We start from the raw sequence: 15,470 nt of genomic DNA on the forward strand, positions 1-15,470 counted from the left end.
TATTAGTACCATCTGTAACTCTCTGTTACCTGATAAGTTGAGTTTCTTACCATTTGATTCTGTTACTATCTTAGTAAAGAAGAACTTGAAGCAGCACTGTACCTTCAATCCATGAACAATCTCTATTTATGTTATAATTCATTAAGATTTAGGCAGAGAATATTCACACTATGGTTCAAAAAGGTTGATAACAAATTGTGTGATCGAATTCCTTAAAGACGTCAGGCCATTACTAATCTGTTGGTGACAGCACCTTTTTCAATAAGGAGAAAAATTGCAGAACACCCCAGTGCCTGATTTTTATTACATTGTGAGATACGGAAATTAAAGGATTAAAGATAGGATTAAAACAGTCTTCAGAGAAAACATTTTCTAAGCAGAATTGTGTTCGGGGTTACTATGGGCACTGCTAAGCAATGCTCAGCCTGTGGCTGCATACTAATATCTGAAGTCAGCTGGAAATAAAAGAAGAGATAACATCTGATTTGCAGATAATAAGGATATTGGGCCATTTATGTCAAAGCAGAGCTAAAATGTTTCTGAACAACTCCAATCTTCACTCTGGCCACTAAAGCATACACAACAGGCAAACCCATTGTTTTCTGCAGCTCACATGACAGTACATCCAAGTTTTTTTAAACATCAAAAAGAAATGTTGAATAAGAACACTAGCTTTAGGGGGAACAATGACTTGTTTTCCATGCTTTCTTTTTATTTTTACAGTTGCTCTCAATCCCATGATGTCTCGGTATAACATCACATAATTAGCAAGAGAAACCCCTATGTTCCCTGGGAGTGAATGTGATAAATCATTGACATTCTGCATATCATAAGTATACAGACATAGAGACAGCGTTGTGAGTTTATTTTTTATAACTGTGTGACATGAACTTGTCTAATTATTATTACTGATGGGAATTTCTGTCCTTCATTTTGAGAACCTATGGGGTACAATCCATGCAACTATCAGAATAAAGAACGATTTGATGGCTCTACATCCATCTCTCAAGTAAATTCAACTAAAGAGGGAAGCTTAACTTCAAGATATAGCAAGAAAATATACAGGTGACAGGCTGGCCCAAATACTATGATGCACATGGCAAAATCTAGTCATGGCCGGTGAATCCCTTACATAACTATTCTAAGAACACATATGTAAAACAAGCTGCCTCCTAATGTCATTGCTTGCTGTCTTACAAGTTCTACTCAAAACTTTGCTATAAAACGCTAATAACAACAAGAATGTCTCTGAATTTGTAAAAACTTTAGCCATGTCCTGCACACAGTCATATCTTTATACATTCCTTGGGACACATTTACTAAGAACAGTGCAAACATTACCTGTTTATAGTGCAGAGTGCGCCAGATTCAGGATTTCTGGTGCACGTTTTTCATGAATCTAGTGCTCCCTGCACTGACCCTATAGAGCAGTGGTGACGAACCTATGGCACGGGTGCCAGAGGTGGCACTCAGAGCCCTTTCACTCAAGCCATCGCCCCAGAAGTTGACAGAAGTGCATTATCTTTGGAAGTCATCCTGCTAGACCCACCATTCTTCCTGCACAGAGAGACCCTGAAGAGAAGCTACAATAAGAGTCTGAATTTGTCCTCCTTCCTTCAACTGTATTGGTGGCCTCAGGGGGCTGATACATTTGAATGATGTGGAAGAACTGGAGCAATAAGTTGCAGCTTAAAATGCCATGTTGGCACTTAACGGTAATTAAGTGGATTTTGGTTTGCAGTTTGGGCACTCTGTCTCTAAAATGTTCACCATCACTGCTATAGAGTGCACCTCTTTCTTTTTGGTGCATCTTTGACATAGGGTGTGCAACACATTTTTGTCGGACTTTACATGTTAAATGTGGAGCATTGTCCAAATGCACCATTTTAGTGTAAAATTGTGTTGCATGAAGGACTGTGAAGTCTTGATGCAAAACAGTAGCACGTGACACATAACTGGAGCTGTCACTTCTTAAATACTTGTCCAAGAATTTTGCACCTAAAAGAACATGCAAAGTCCAACAGAAAACTGGTGCTACAATGTGCCCCATTGTATCTGTTTATGCACTACATGTAGTGTTAGTACATACTCTCTTCCCATCCTTTTAGCATAACTTTTATGTGTACCACTCAGAATTTCATAAAGAGACATTGTAACCAGAAACTTCCTTATACATTTTACGGTATATCTTTGTTAAGATTTACATCTTAAAATATTATTTCTCCAAAACATTGTAAAATAAATGTCATAGACTGTTTTGAGAACTTTGAGAAAAGATTACATACAGGACATATTAAAAGGGTCCATGACTAACAGGCTGTGACAGCCAAAGGGTTCAATCCTCTCAACACAACAGTCCCCCACGGGTGAAGCTATTTATTTCTCTGTTCCTTTATCACCTTGGAATTTTTATGGCTATTTTTTTAAAGAATTCACATTTTGTTGTGTAAAACCCTTTTGTGACCTTATGCCAATTTTGAAATTTAATTAAAGCCATAAATAATCTTTATTCTATCCTAAAAGGTTTAATGTTTCTTACTTTTTATTATTATTGCCTGGAAATATTTCAAATTCCAAAGCTTGATGTAAGCTAACAACCAGGTATAAGTAAGTTAAATGCGATTAAATAGAACAGCACTGCTCGCTATTAGATACTGCTACTATTTTACCATAGTAAAACATGGGATTGCATAACAATCACCCTTTGAAATTTTCCATTTTATTACCAATGGGTTCAATGATTGCCTTGCACAGGGGTCCTCTATATGCATGGTAGAGCTGGGTACTGTATTTAGGGGATCTTATGGAAGTTTGCACCCCCATGGTGATTATTTCTTATAATCCTGTATTGCAATGTTCCTCTTTTCACAAACAGGATGCAACACTAGTTTCTGCTCCTAACACAGCCTGCATCTCCATGTCTCCCTTCTTCTAAAGCAGCCTGCACCACAAAGTTTCCTTCCAACTCACAAACGCTTGCACCACTATGTCCACCTTCTCGTCATATGTCGAGCACCCCCAGGTCTCCCTCTCCTCAAATAGTTTACACCCCCAGATCCTATTTCTCATTTCACAGCCTGCACTCCAATGTCCCTCTCCTCACACAGATAGCATTCATAGGTCACAGTGAGCACATAGCAATTGTGTTAGGACCTGTGATAATGTCATAACAGGTTCCTGAGACCAAGGAGCACACAGTATTTGGATATAGATGACATCTTCTAGTGGGGCTTCAGCAGAAGTCCTATAAAATGTTGATGTATATGTATTGCATGAATGTTACATAGCAAAAATGTAGTGAAACCGCACAACCCAGTTTGGGTGCTTACCATCGTCCCACCGCTGGCCTTGGCCATTTGTTTCCACAACCTATAATTCTTTGCTTACATAATTTGCTTAATTGTCCCAGACTTGCACATACGGTTTATGTGTATTGTCGCAAAAGAATTTTCTCACAACAGCTGACAAAAAACTTTTATTTCAGCCATATTGTTGTTTTGTTATAGCTGATATCAAGTCCAATATCTATGCCATTTCCATAGGTGGAAATTTATGCCAGGGGATTTAATGCCAGCTTAAACTATGTGACCACAAAACCAGATCACAAACCCTTGATTTATTTTAAAGTGTATTAACATGTTGACAAATGGTTACATAGAGGCTATATAACTAGGTGTAAAAACTTGTAGTTTCTATTATACAAACACATTATGGTAGGACAACTGCAGCAGACTTTGTGCCTGTGTCTCAGTCTCCTCCACAACCCCATCCCCAGGCTTCTCAATGCACATGACAGGAAGAGGGGCCATAGAGAGGGAGCTGGATAGGCTTGAAGCAGAGGAAGAATGCATCAGGGAGACTGAGGAACAGACTGCTGTTGGTTCCGTAACCCTACCCCAGGAGTCACCACATTGTACTGGCAGGACGTCATGTATTGTGAAAAAATGTTTTATAAAGAACAGTCAGTATTTAGAATGCTGACAAAAGCATTTTAAAATCACCATAGCATAGGCTATTAGAACCTGCCACCAGCTGCAAATGACATTCCTGGTTACAGGTACAATGATCAAGCTCCTTTTACCAAAGTGTGTACACTGGTCTAGTAACACGGACTCCCATTGAATGTGATGAACAATCCACTTCAAACAAAACTTAGACCACACGTGCAATCCAAATACTATTCTTTATATAAATCTTGGATGACAAAAAGACAACAATAGCCTATATACATCACCAGTTCCCAGCTCGATATGCATAAGTCCACATAAAGTCCACACTAAGGATTCCTGGCTTCCACTGAGACGCTGAATGCCCGGTGTGTCCTGTGACGTTTCGGAGGGAGTTCCTCCATGTCTGAGGAAGGAGGAAACATCACAGGACACACCGGCGTTCAGCGTCTCAGTGGAAGCCAGGAATCCTTAGTGTGGACTTTATTTGGACTTATGCATATCGAGCCAGAAACTGGTGATGTATATATGCTATTGATTTCTTTTTGTCATCCAAGATTTATATAAAGAAGAGTATTTGGATTGCATGTGTGGTCTAAGTTTTGAGGGTGCTTCAGTGGGACTCCTATAGTTTCATACAAAATAGCACCATATTTGTGTATGAGGTTTAAGTTATTTGTAGATATGCTCTTTTTTTTTTGTTTGTTTGTGGCTTTCCCAAAGATTGTTTTAAACACATCTGTGCAATAAGTCTTCAAGGACATATATAAGATACATTTTTGTCTTCAGTACCTTTTTTCTGGCCTGCTGATCTTTGGAAGAATGAGCTTTTACGTGCTTTCGTAATGAGCTTGGGTCTGTGTAACGCTTACTGCATCCAGGAATTTGACATGCATAGGGTTTCTAGACAAGAAAAAAGCATAAGGGAATATAATCACATTACTTCACTGGTAACTGCACTTTCACATTTGTTATCAATGAACATTCCCAAAGGTACTTACAGGATAGCAATCATTTGCTCAAGGAGGGATTAGCAAAATCAGATACAGCAGATTAGTGGAACTGTCTAACAGCAGTGACTATCCAGAAAACATTGGTAAGGGTTAGAGAAGAATTCTGCTATAGAGACAGAAAAAGTAGAGAAAAAGATTAAGAATTGAAGCAGCGTAGACAGAAAACTGAAGAGAAATAGGTCATAATATCGTTACATAATATATCTTTCTTGAACACACATTATATTGACTGTCACCTCAACAGATTGATTCAATTAACTTTTGCTTAAGTACTCGGTGTATTACGTAATTAGATGTGGCCGTTTATCCAATTTTAACTCATAGTTGTATTCATCAAGATGCAGTATGTCAACATACATGAGTAGCTTAGTAAGGCTTTGTGTAAACTAAAATGATTTTGTGCAGTCCAGAAACATAGCAATGTAAACTGTGTCAGTATACTTAGTCAACTCAAATTTAGTAAAAGTGGATATTGGGAAGTCAAAGCTAAAAGTAAAACTGCATAGACTTATCTAATTACAGAGCTAAGTTAATATTATCTGCTGTATATGGAAAAAGGGAACCTGTCAGGGTGATTTGGGACACTAAAACAGCTTAGTTTTCAAAATCACCTTTTATTTTTTTGTTCTGTTCCCCCAAAAAGAAAGAAAAACTTATATACTCAACTTGTCTAGAGCTTCCGGCACCTCGCAGTGTTGCACTGGGTAGTACACCCCACCTCCACTGCACATGTTCTGTAATGACGGAGTAAGTGTAACGTAATGTTTGCAACCTGGGGAGCACCAAAGATGAGCCTGAATAGGCCCTATTGGACTCCTCTCTAAGTAAGTTTAAAGGTTTGTTTTTTAAAGAGATCTCTTGCAGAGCAAATTAGGACACTAAACCACAAGTCTATAAGGACCTGTCGTAGGTCAAGTGCCTCAAATTGTCCTGAATTAATTTTATTTTCAGCTATGTTGCTTGCTTGCTTTTTCTTTAATCCTTTCCCTGACAGAGGGGCAGCTTTATGGCCATGGACGTATGAGATAAATTCTGGATTCTAGAAGCCATAACTTCTCTGAAAGCAGAGAATCTCCTCTTTCATTTGTGATTTTAGATGCCACGGATTTGGAGATATTCACCCTTAAAGTGACAAGCTTAGGTGCGATTTTATATATAAAAATACTACCAACTGCTCCCACACAGAATCACAATCCTATATTCACATGAAAGAGGAGATTCTCCTCCTTCAGAGGGAACCCCCCCTCCAGCTTTGTAGCAGCAGGCTAGACTGCAGGAGCAGGTGCACACAGGAGCTTCTCATAGCTCACAGATAAAGTAAATACTGACTTTGTCTATTGCTACTTTTTGATAAGGGATAATGCTAATTAATTGTTACTGTTATGTTAATGTTGATTGTTTTATTATGTGACAGGATGAATATTTGATCCTCTTCACCTAATGTGGCTACGTATTAACACCGCGACCCAGAACGTGTCCAAAAAGTTATGTTACACAAAAAAAGCACACACATTACTGAATAAAGATTTAAATCACACCATCCCTCCATTATTTATACCTATGTAAAATTCTTATGAACATCGGAAGGTTCCATTATTGAGCTGATAATACAATTGGTTTATGGATATATATTGTTTTTTTATTTGGGTTATCGTGTAACCCAATTATCGTGTAACCCAATATTATATATATGTTTGTGAAGCAAAGTACAATTTTCCGCAACAATTATTTGGTGCTATCGTTCCTTTTGCTAAATATATTGATGAATATACACATGTGAGGTATGTATGAACTCCTTACTTGTTACTGCTTGGTAGGAAAGTACATTTTCTTTATCTAAATAGCCTGGATTTGAACATATTTTAGTGGAAATTTTTAATTTGCATGTAATGTTTGCATTTTATCACAGTTTGCTACATAGTTGCATAACGGTGATTGTGTTAATTAATTAAAAAGTTATTTTTGTATAAATGGTAGGCTGTGTTTTCTGAAAAATATTTCTGGGAGTGTAAAATGCTTGTTGATGTGTGCTATAGTATATTTAAATCTGTTGACTTTGGCTTATTATGTTCTCTATTTGTAAGTAAACCTGTATAAAAATGTTTTCATTGCATTTTTAATGCATTTTTAAAAATTATTTCGGTGTGCCTGTATCTCCTCATGCATTCCCTCTCTCCTGCACCCCCCCCCCCCTCGATGCACCTGACAAGAAGTGGGGAAGGGGAGAAAGCTTTATGGTTTTGGATGAAAGGAGACTGACACAGGCTGCAGTTGCACCCCATGGGACTCACCAACCACTGCTGGCCAGGAGACAGGTAATACGAATTAAACATTTTATAAACTACTGAATTGATTCAGAATGCTAAAAAAGCCACTTTTAAAATCAGCAAAGCATAGGCTATTGAAATTTGTAACCAGCTAAAAATCACATTCTTGGTGACAGGTTCCCTTTAATGCAATTTTGAAAATGGGAAAAGTGTCTGCTTTCAGAAAATAGATGGTTTGTTGAAGTTCAGTAAAATTCTCTACGGTATGATTTAGGGTTTTTTTGTGCATGTCAAAATTGTGAAAATGGCTATGGCCAATAACGCATAAAAATGTTCAGAACCATCTGGCAGGGCAAGGGTTAATGAAGTACAATACAAAGTTTAATATTACCATGTACACTATTGATTTCAGAACTAAAAAAAGGCTTCAGATAAAGTCACACTTTATATATGAACACATGATCCTTTGTATTTAAATAAATATGGAGAAAACTGTCATATAACTTAGCTTCAGCTAAATCGTTATAATCCTAAATAGTATATTGTGTAATATGGCCATACATGTTTAAGTGTCAAGAAGTTTATGCTGAAAGGCCTTCACATATAAAATGATACCAGCTAATGTAAAATGCATCACACAATGTATAATAATGTAGTGTACAGTACTGCCAGGGTTTCTAGGATATGTCATTTAAATCAAGTTTTGGAAGCCTGAAACTACAAAATAAAGATTCTAAAAAAGCTTAGAGAAATGGCAACTGTGTGGGTGTCTTGCAGAACAAGCATATTATTTTATGTGTCTTTCCTTACAGTATCCAGGTGTGTCCTTTGATGCTTGGCCCGATCGCTGGAATTGCTGAAAGCCTTTTGACAGCCAGGATGCTGGCAAAGGTACGGCTTCTCTCCTGTGTGACTCCGTAAGTGAATCTTTAGATTTTCAAGTCTTGAAAACGCTTTCTTGCACCCTTCAAACTGTAAAGAGAAACAAAATACAGAGGAATGTTCCTTTTTTCTGCTCCCTAAAAGCATTTTTATCTTGTTCTGGAAACTCCAGGGCATGGTTTAACAGTTAATATTTCATCACCCTGATTCCTTGTTACTTGTTATAAAAGGATTGTACCTTTATTGATGTTTGGCATACTTTATAATCTGCACTGCCAGTTTTAATGAAGGCGCAAGCAAACTTCAGTCATTTGCTGTAGGTTTCAAATCATCTGAAGTTTACAATGCAAAAGCAGGAGTAGTAATGTGTATATTAGCAGAAAGTGCATGCTTTTATCAAAGCCATGATTGCAAAGGCAAGGAAAAACTATGGAAAATTTACATCATGTTTTGATATAACTAAATAATGAGCAATATGATGGTTAAAAAAAAAATGTGCTTAAAATTTGCAGATGTCTCACTGCCTCATGACTTGCTTTCCCTGCCAAGATCCACTACTGCTGAATTAGTTGGGTAGAGAATTTTGTGAAGCTTTGGAGCTTAGTTACTATTGGTGGATCCTTTGAAAAGACCAGAATGCTTCTGTAAGCCTCAAATGACTATAACAGTGAATCAGGGAAGAACTTCATTTGCTATTAAAGGTACCCTTTTCAGGCTTGTGGGCGCTTAAAGGCCATGCTTCACTAAGGATTCTGGGAAGGAAATATGTTTTCCAGATAAGGAAGACATTGCTACCTCGTGGTGCAATCCCCTCTACACCACTGTTTCTTCAGCAGATTGATATAGTGAGTGAATGACAGTGCTGTCACTTCTCTGCCATAAACTGACATCCCTATCCTTATGAATACCAGGGGTTACAGAAGAAAGATACTTTCAATTGGATCATTAGGGTTCAGTGTATTTGTCATTAAATCAATTGTAAAAAGTCTGTTTTAAAAATACAGGCTGTGCGGGCGTACCGCCGTGTGCTGGAGAGGAAGAGGAGGTGGCCCCTCCTCCCTCCATAGAAAACAGCGGCGCACGGCCGCACACTCACAGAAAGATAGAGCATGCTCTATCTTATTGCGGGGCGGGCCCGGATTGGTGCCACACGTGTGGCACCGTATCGCCGCCATGGCGCTATTGCTGTCTATGGGCCATGTGAATGTGAATGGCCCACCGACGGACATGTGAATGAACCCTTATGGCAGATGCACAATATAAAAGGCATTTGGTGTTTAAGGCCAGTATCTATATGTTTCAGTCAATATCACACTTTAATCTTAAATTTATCTTTAACCTGGAGATTAAATTATAAGGGGAAATAATATGGTTATCTTTAAAGCTACTATAATTATGGATCTATTAATTTATTTCTATTTATGAGAACATGACACTCTGGCTTGCTTCAGTCCCTTAACAATAATTTGCATAACCAAAAGAAGAAACTGTCTGTATCTATCTGTCACTTGTGTATTTATGAGGATTTCAGAGCCAGAAGGCATTAACAAGTAACATTACAAACATCTGCATTTATTATAAGAGGGCCGTTTAACATTGCAAACTCAAGGCAACCTCTAAAGTACAATGGTTTTGTCATAATATTCTCTATTTTTCAATTTATTTTCAACAAAACAATAAAGTTACATACAATAATTTGTGTTGCAACCTAACATACTTGGTTGCATAATGATCAAAGGACATATATCTTGAACATTACAACTGAGTTAATCAATTAGTCATACATTAGGTAGATCTTCATTAATGTTCAGCTAAGTTTAGGTTATCTGGAATGGGTCCGTCCAGTGACCTGGATCCGTTGTTGTTATCCTTTTTTGTCAGAGTCTCTAATGTTGTCATAATATTCTCTTTACTTAGCAACATGAAGAAGAGAACTATTTTCTCTTTAAAGTGGTATTCCCATTTCAGAAAATTAATGTTATTGTTTGTATTATAGAAAGTTAGACAATTTTCCAATATACTTTCCCTATCAATACTTGACGTTTTTTTAGATCTCTGCTTGCTTTCCTTCTATAGAAAGCTCTATGTTTACTTCCAATGGACATAAATATGACCATGGTCACACAGGTGTGCAGCTCGTTATATCACACAACTCTGATTACTCTCTGTGATATAACGAGTCGTGCACCTGTGTGACCATGGTCAGATTTCTGTTCACTGGAAGTAAATACAGAAGCTTTTTATAGAATAGCAGCAAGCCGGGATCTAAAAAACCACAAGAAATTGATACAGAAAGTACTGTATACTCGAAAATTGTTAAACTTTTTACTATAAAAACATTAATATTAATTTGCTGAAATGGGCAGACCCGTTTAAGTCTGGGGAAACATGGGGTATACCTGTTACTGGTCAGTTACTGCAAAAGCAGCAATATATTTTTCACATAAGGTCTTTTGGTTCAGAAGGAATCATTTGCAGTTGGATTAAAATTTGTCCGAAGGATCATATCCAGAGAGTTGTGGTCAACGATTCCTACTCAGTATGGTCACCAGTTGTAAGTGCTGTACCCCAGGGTTCTGTGCTTGGCCCACTACTATTGAATTTATTTATTAATGATATAGAGGTAGGAATTAATAGCACTGTATCTATTTTCGCAGATGACACCAAGCTGTGTATACTTTCTAAGGAGGATGCTCATACGCTGCTGGGTGACTTAGACAAAATAAGTATTTGGTCATCCACTTGGCAAATGAAGTTCAATGTGGATAAATGTAAGGTTATGCGCCTGGGGGCTAATAATCCACAGGCAACATATGTCCTTGGTGGTTTAAATCTGGGAGTCCCTTGTTGATAAGGACCTGGGTGTACTAGTGGACCATGCATTAAATAACGGTATACAATGTCAATCAGTGGTCTTTAAAGCTGGCAAGTTCTTGTAATGTATAAAAAGTGGTATGGACTCTCGGGATAGTGATGTAATATAACCACTGTACAAGGCATTGGTTTGGCCTCACTTGGGATATGCCACCAGTTCTGGGCACCAATCCATAAAATGGATGCCCTGGGGCCAAAGAGTGTACACAAAAAGAGCCAAAAATGAAAAGCGGTATGTAGGGTTTCAGTTATGAGGAAAGATTAAAACAACTAGATTTATTTAGTTTGGAAAAGAGACAACTTAGAGGGGACATGATTCATTTACATAAATATATGAATGGTCCATACAAAAAATATGGTGGAAAGTTGTTCCAGGTTAAATGAAATCAAAAGGCAAAGTGGGCACTGTCTCCATGTGGAGGAAACAAGGATTAATGACCAGAGGCGACAGGGATTTTTTACTATGAGAAAAAAATTTGAAATTCAAAAATAAAAATGAAGAAAGAGTCCTCTTAGTGTTTAACATGTAGTATGTCAGAGATTTTTGTGGATTTTTGAAATACGGCAGAACATTACAGTAATTCCTGACTACTAATAGTGTTTACTCTTCTCTCCTTACATTGATTGTTCTGTTTCTTATCACTTGTCTCATCAACCATAGCCTTACCGTGTCCATTTGTGTATAAATTGGTTTTCTATTCAGATGTAGTCTTATACCATGCCTGATGAAGAGACCTTAGCAGTCTTGAAAGCTTGCAATTGCCATTATCTTTTTTAGTTAGCCAAAAAAAATGCATTATCAACTAATGACTCTCAATTTTCACCCTTTTAATCACTGGCTAACACTGTACAAAGAATATTTTAGCTTTTCTCCCTGACAGAAATTCACCATTGTGTCCATGTTATATGACCCCATCCCAAAGATGCCCAACAGTGGCATAGAAGAGCTGAACAAGGTGGGGGTCCCTGATGTAGTAAGGGATGCTACTTAGTTAAAGTTTCACATATTGCAAATGACAGTTGCTGAAGACCAAAAGATCCATTAAAAACAACATTCAAAGAGTAAAGTTATTATTCCATGCAGTAGTTTTTTAACATGTTATGTGTTATAAGTTAAACACCTCTACCTCAAATCACATTTCTGCTGCCCAAAAACCCAAGTTTCGCCTCTTCTTTATGGATCCTAAAAAAATGTTTTTGAGTAATTCATTCCGCAGCTATTGGTAAATTGAGAAAGAGCTAATTTACGATGGTCCCCAGAGATATCAACCACTTTTACAGTATAGTTTAATCTCCAACAAAATGAGCTTTATGTTCCAAGATGAACCTGAAGACCATCTAAAATGAACCCATAACATGATTGTAACCATTCATCTCTGGGTCAGAACTAAGCAAAAACTATTTTAGGTCTGTGACTGGTTTCCTAGGCCTGATCATCTGTAAATGGTAAAAGAACATTGCTAATGAATAGCATGCCTCTTATGTATGGTGTGCTTCAATAACATGAATTGTTTATATTGTAATTGAAAAAGGGTTCTTAGACTACATATGGCACGGTCATTTTACCCTGAAATCATATGGAATTTAATTTCACATTACTTATTTACTGACAAGAGCTTGTTCTGAGCACTTACATGAGAAATTATTTTAAGTTCAATGAAAACTATAAATTCAGTTCAATCAAATCTCTAATGGGGTCTGACATACGTTAACTACACATATCCTTTAAATTGCACGGTGTGGATGAACGTACATTATGTTGTAATAACTGATCAATGAATATTTAACCTTACTCATTCTAAATCACAATTGCTGAAATACACACAAAATAGAGGGAAGCATTACATAACCAATGCTAATGAAATCCATAGGTCTAAACCCCTAATAAAAATTACTTTGCTTTTACTACAGTAGGACTATAGTGGACATATATAGCATACAATTGTAACTATAAGAGATATATGCTGTATATATCAGAAAATCCCAATGTACAAGTATATCAGAAGTGCAGACCAAGTATATTGGTCAATCCAAGGATCTGTTCACACTAAAGTCATAGCTTACATTAATAGCTTTATTAATGGATCACAATTAGAGTTATGAGAATTGATTAATTGATCCATAGATTTGATATTAATGTGATCATTTTCAGGCACCAAATCAAATCTTTATCTATGCACCTTGGAATAATCTTGTTTATACGACAATAACTGATGTCTCATGGATCTGTTAAAATTCTATTGATTTCTGTAGACATTTAATGATTATGGTGTCAATTTGCACCACTTCCATTAGGCTTCTGTTAATATAGTTTTAGTGAAAACTGAAAACTAAAAAAAATCTAAATCAGGCCTAACAGAACAGAGACACATAGATTCAGTCACTGAGACTATTGTATCTTCTAATGTTTGTTATCCAATGCCTCCTTCCTTTTACAAATGAACTTTTGGGCTCTGGGGACTGTTGACATAGCTGCCCAATGCTGTAACTTCAATGGCTTTTACAGTGTCTCACCCTTCACCCCTGCTCGCTCTGCACTTCCCCCAACCTCTGACTGCTGTAATCTCACACAGTGGGAGGCCAAAGTGCTCCTGAACAGGGAAGCTGCAGCATGGAGGGGCACTGGTAATGCCTCCCCAGAGCCCTTATAGCATTATTACGCTTGATTTTGATTTAGCGTAGGGTTTTATACCATAGTATCCATTATTCACGAGGTTATATATTAATTTCAAGGACAATTTAAGCAACATCAGTTTGGACCAATTTGATTCAAACTAGTTCAATTTGGCAAATATTTTACAAATCAAATCTTTACTTTCAATCATAATGAGGCTCCGGGGCTCCCAATTTTCAGAATCTGATGTTTTTAATGGCCCAAGTAGTGTTGTACACTGTGCAAATACCACCAACTAGACACAAGCCTAAAATGTAAACTAAAAACTCATCCATAACTATCTTTTTTTCTATAACCACTTTTTTGTGCTGCGGTTACAGTACACAATAACTATTGAGACATATTTCCACATTAAAAAGAACACAAGAGTCCTCTTCAAGGAACTACTATCTGAGCATGAATGACATAAATCTAACAGCTGAATTGGTCAAATTAATGACAATACAGATATAGTTGTCAAAGTACTTCACGGTGTGGTACACATCGGTAAAAGGAAGCATAATATTTAGCAAAAAAAATGATGCCATGGAGAATAAAAAGCACTATATGTATCTGTAAGGGACATATTACAATTTAAAAACTGAAGCATTACAAGATTATTTATAGATCTCAAAAGTAGAACTCGGGAAGGCTATCTACCAGAAAACCCCTTCAGTTTCAACACTAAACTGGACAGAACAGAGAGATAAGGCTTGAGCCTTGCTTTCTCAAACCTAAAGAGTATTTTCATGAAAAATACAATTCATTACATTACATGTATATTTCATATTTTTATAGAACTACTGTTTCTTTAAACACGATATGACCGACACACAATATGATCTGATGGGCATCTTAAGACAATAAGCTACTGATACTTTGGAAAACAGCAACTTACCAATTCCTACCATGAAAGATGCAATGCAAAACCAGACTTGTTTTCTCTTACACTGATCAAAAACTTGAAGACATACCCTTCCACTTAAATGTTCATTCAGTTATTTATGAAGTCCATGTGCTACTATAGAAAGTGTACAATATAGAGTTATTGTTTCTGTTATAATATTGTTTGGCAGAGCATCTTGTTAACAACGCATTGTTTTGATAAAATGGATTTTTATATATTTCTTTGAAAGGGCCCTGCAGATTTCACATTTACTTTTCTTTTTCACGGGTTAATAAACCTAATTAAAGCAATATGATCTGCCCTTTGTAGTCCCAAAATTGGATTAATGTCATGTAAGTGCTGGCTGAAATACAGCTCCAGAATACTGCAGAATATTTTTGGAGGGCACGTAAAAATCATTAAATGTGTTGTGTTGAACTTGAACTTGATACTTAATGGCCTTTACTTAGGGCCACGTAATCCAAATACATAACAATTCTTTATTCATTCTTTTTTGTGTCTTGTATAGAGCCAACATTTTGTATTTAATGTCACAGAGATTGTCTTCACTTGTCCCTTTCACAAAAGGGGATCGCTGCCTAACATCCCCATCTTTGATACACTCTAGGGCCAATTTCATAGGGAGCCAGTTCAGCGGTAGAATAAAGAGAATGCTGGAATACCCTAAAGAATCCCATACAACCCACACTCACAGCATATGTATCTCTTGGTAGGATTACTGTTAGCAAAAAAAGGCCCTGTTTAACAATGGCAATGTCTAAGTGTTACTAAATGGGTTTATCCCAAACTAAACATTTATCATCAATCCCCAGTGATCCTAATTCTTTAACAACCCTTATGACTTAACTTCAACCTTTGTGGCCTTCACAAATCATACAATTAAAGGTTGAGGGTAGTTGCAGCCACACATATGCTTTCTTGCTCCAT

At 37.0% G+C, this 15,470-nt stretch overlaps 1 protein-coding gene across 1 annotated transcript in view; it reads right to left on the reverse strand.

Annotated features, from left to right (window-relative positions):
- Positions 1–15,470, reverse strand: part of GLIS3 (GLIS family zinc finger 3) — a 243,969-nt gene that overhangs the window by 95,399 nt on the left and 133,100 nt on the right. Inside the window, exons 5-6 of the mRNA XM_072151809.1 lie at positions 8,038–8,199; positions 4,740–4,850 (exon numbers count right to left, since the gene is read on the reverse strand). Coding sequence (XP_072007910.1) covers positions 4,740–4,850; positions 8,038–8,199 — 273 coding nt within the window. The remainder of the gene's footprint in view (positions 1–4,739; positions 4,851–8,037; positions 8,200–15,470) is intronic.

The sequence above is a fragment of the Engystomops pustulosus genome, chromosome 1, assembly GCF_040894005.1.
Source record: "Engystomops pustulosus chromosome 1, aEngPut4.maternal, whole genome shotgun sequence".
NCBI classification, from domain to species: domain Eukaryota; kingdom Metazoa; phylum Chordata; class Amphibia; order Anura; family Leptodactylidae; genus Engystomops; species Engystomops pustulosus.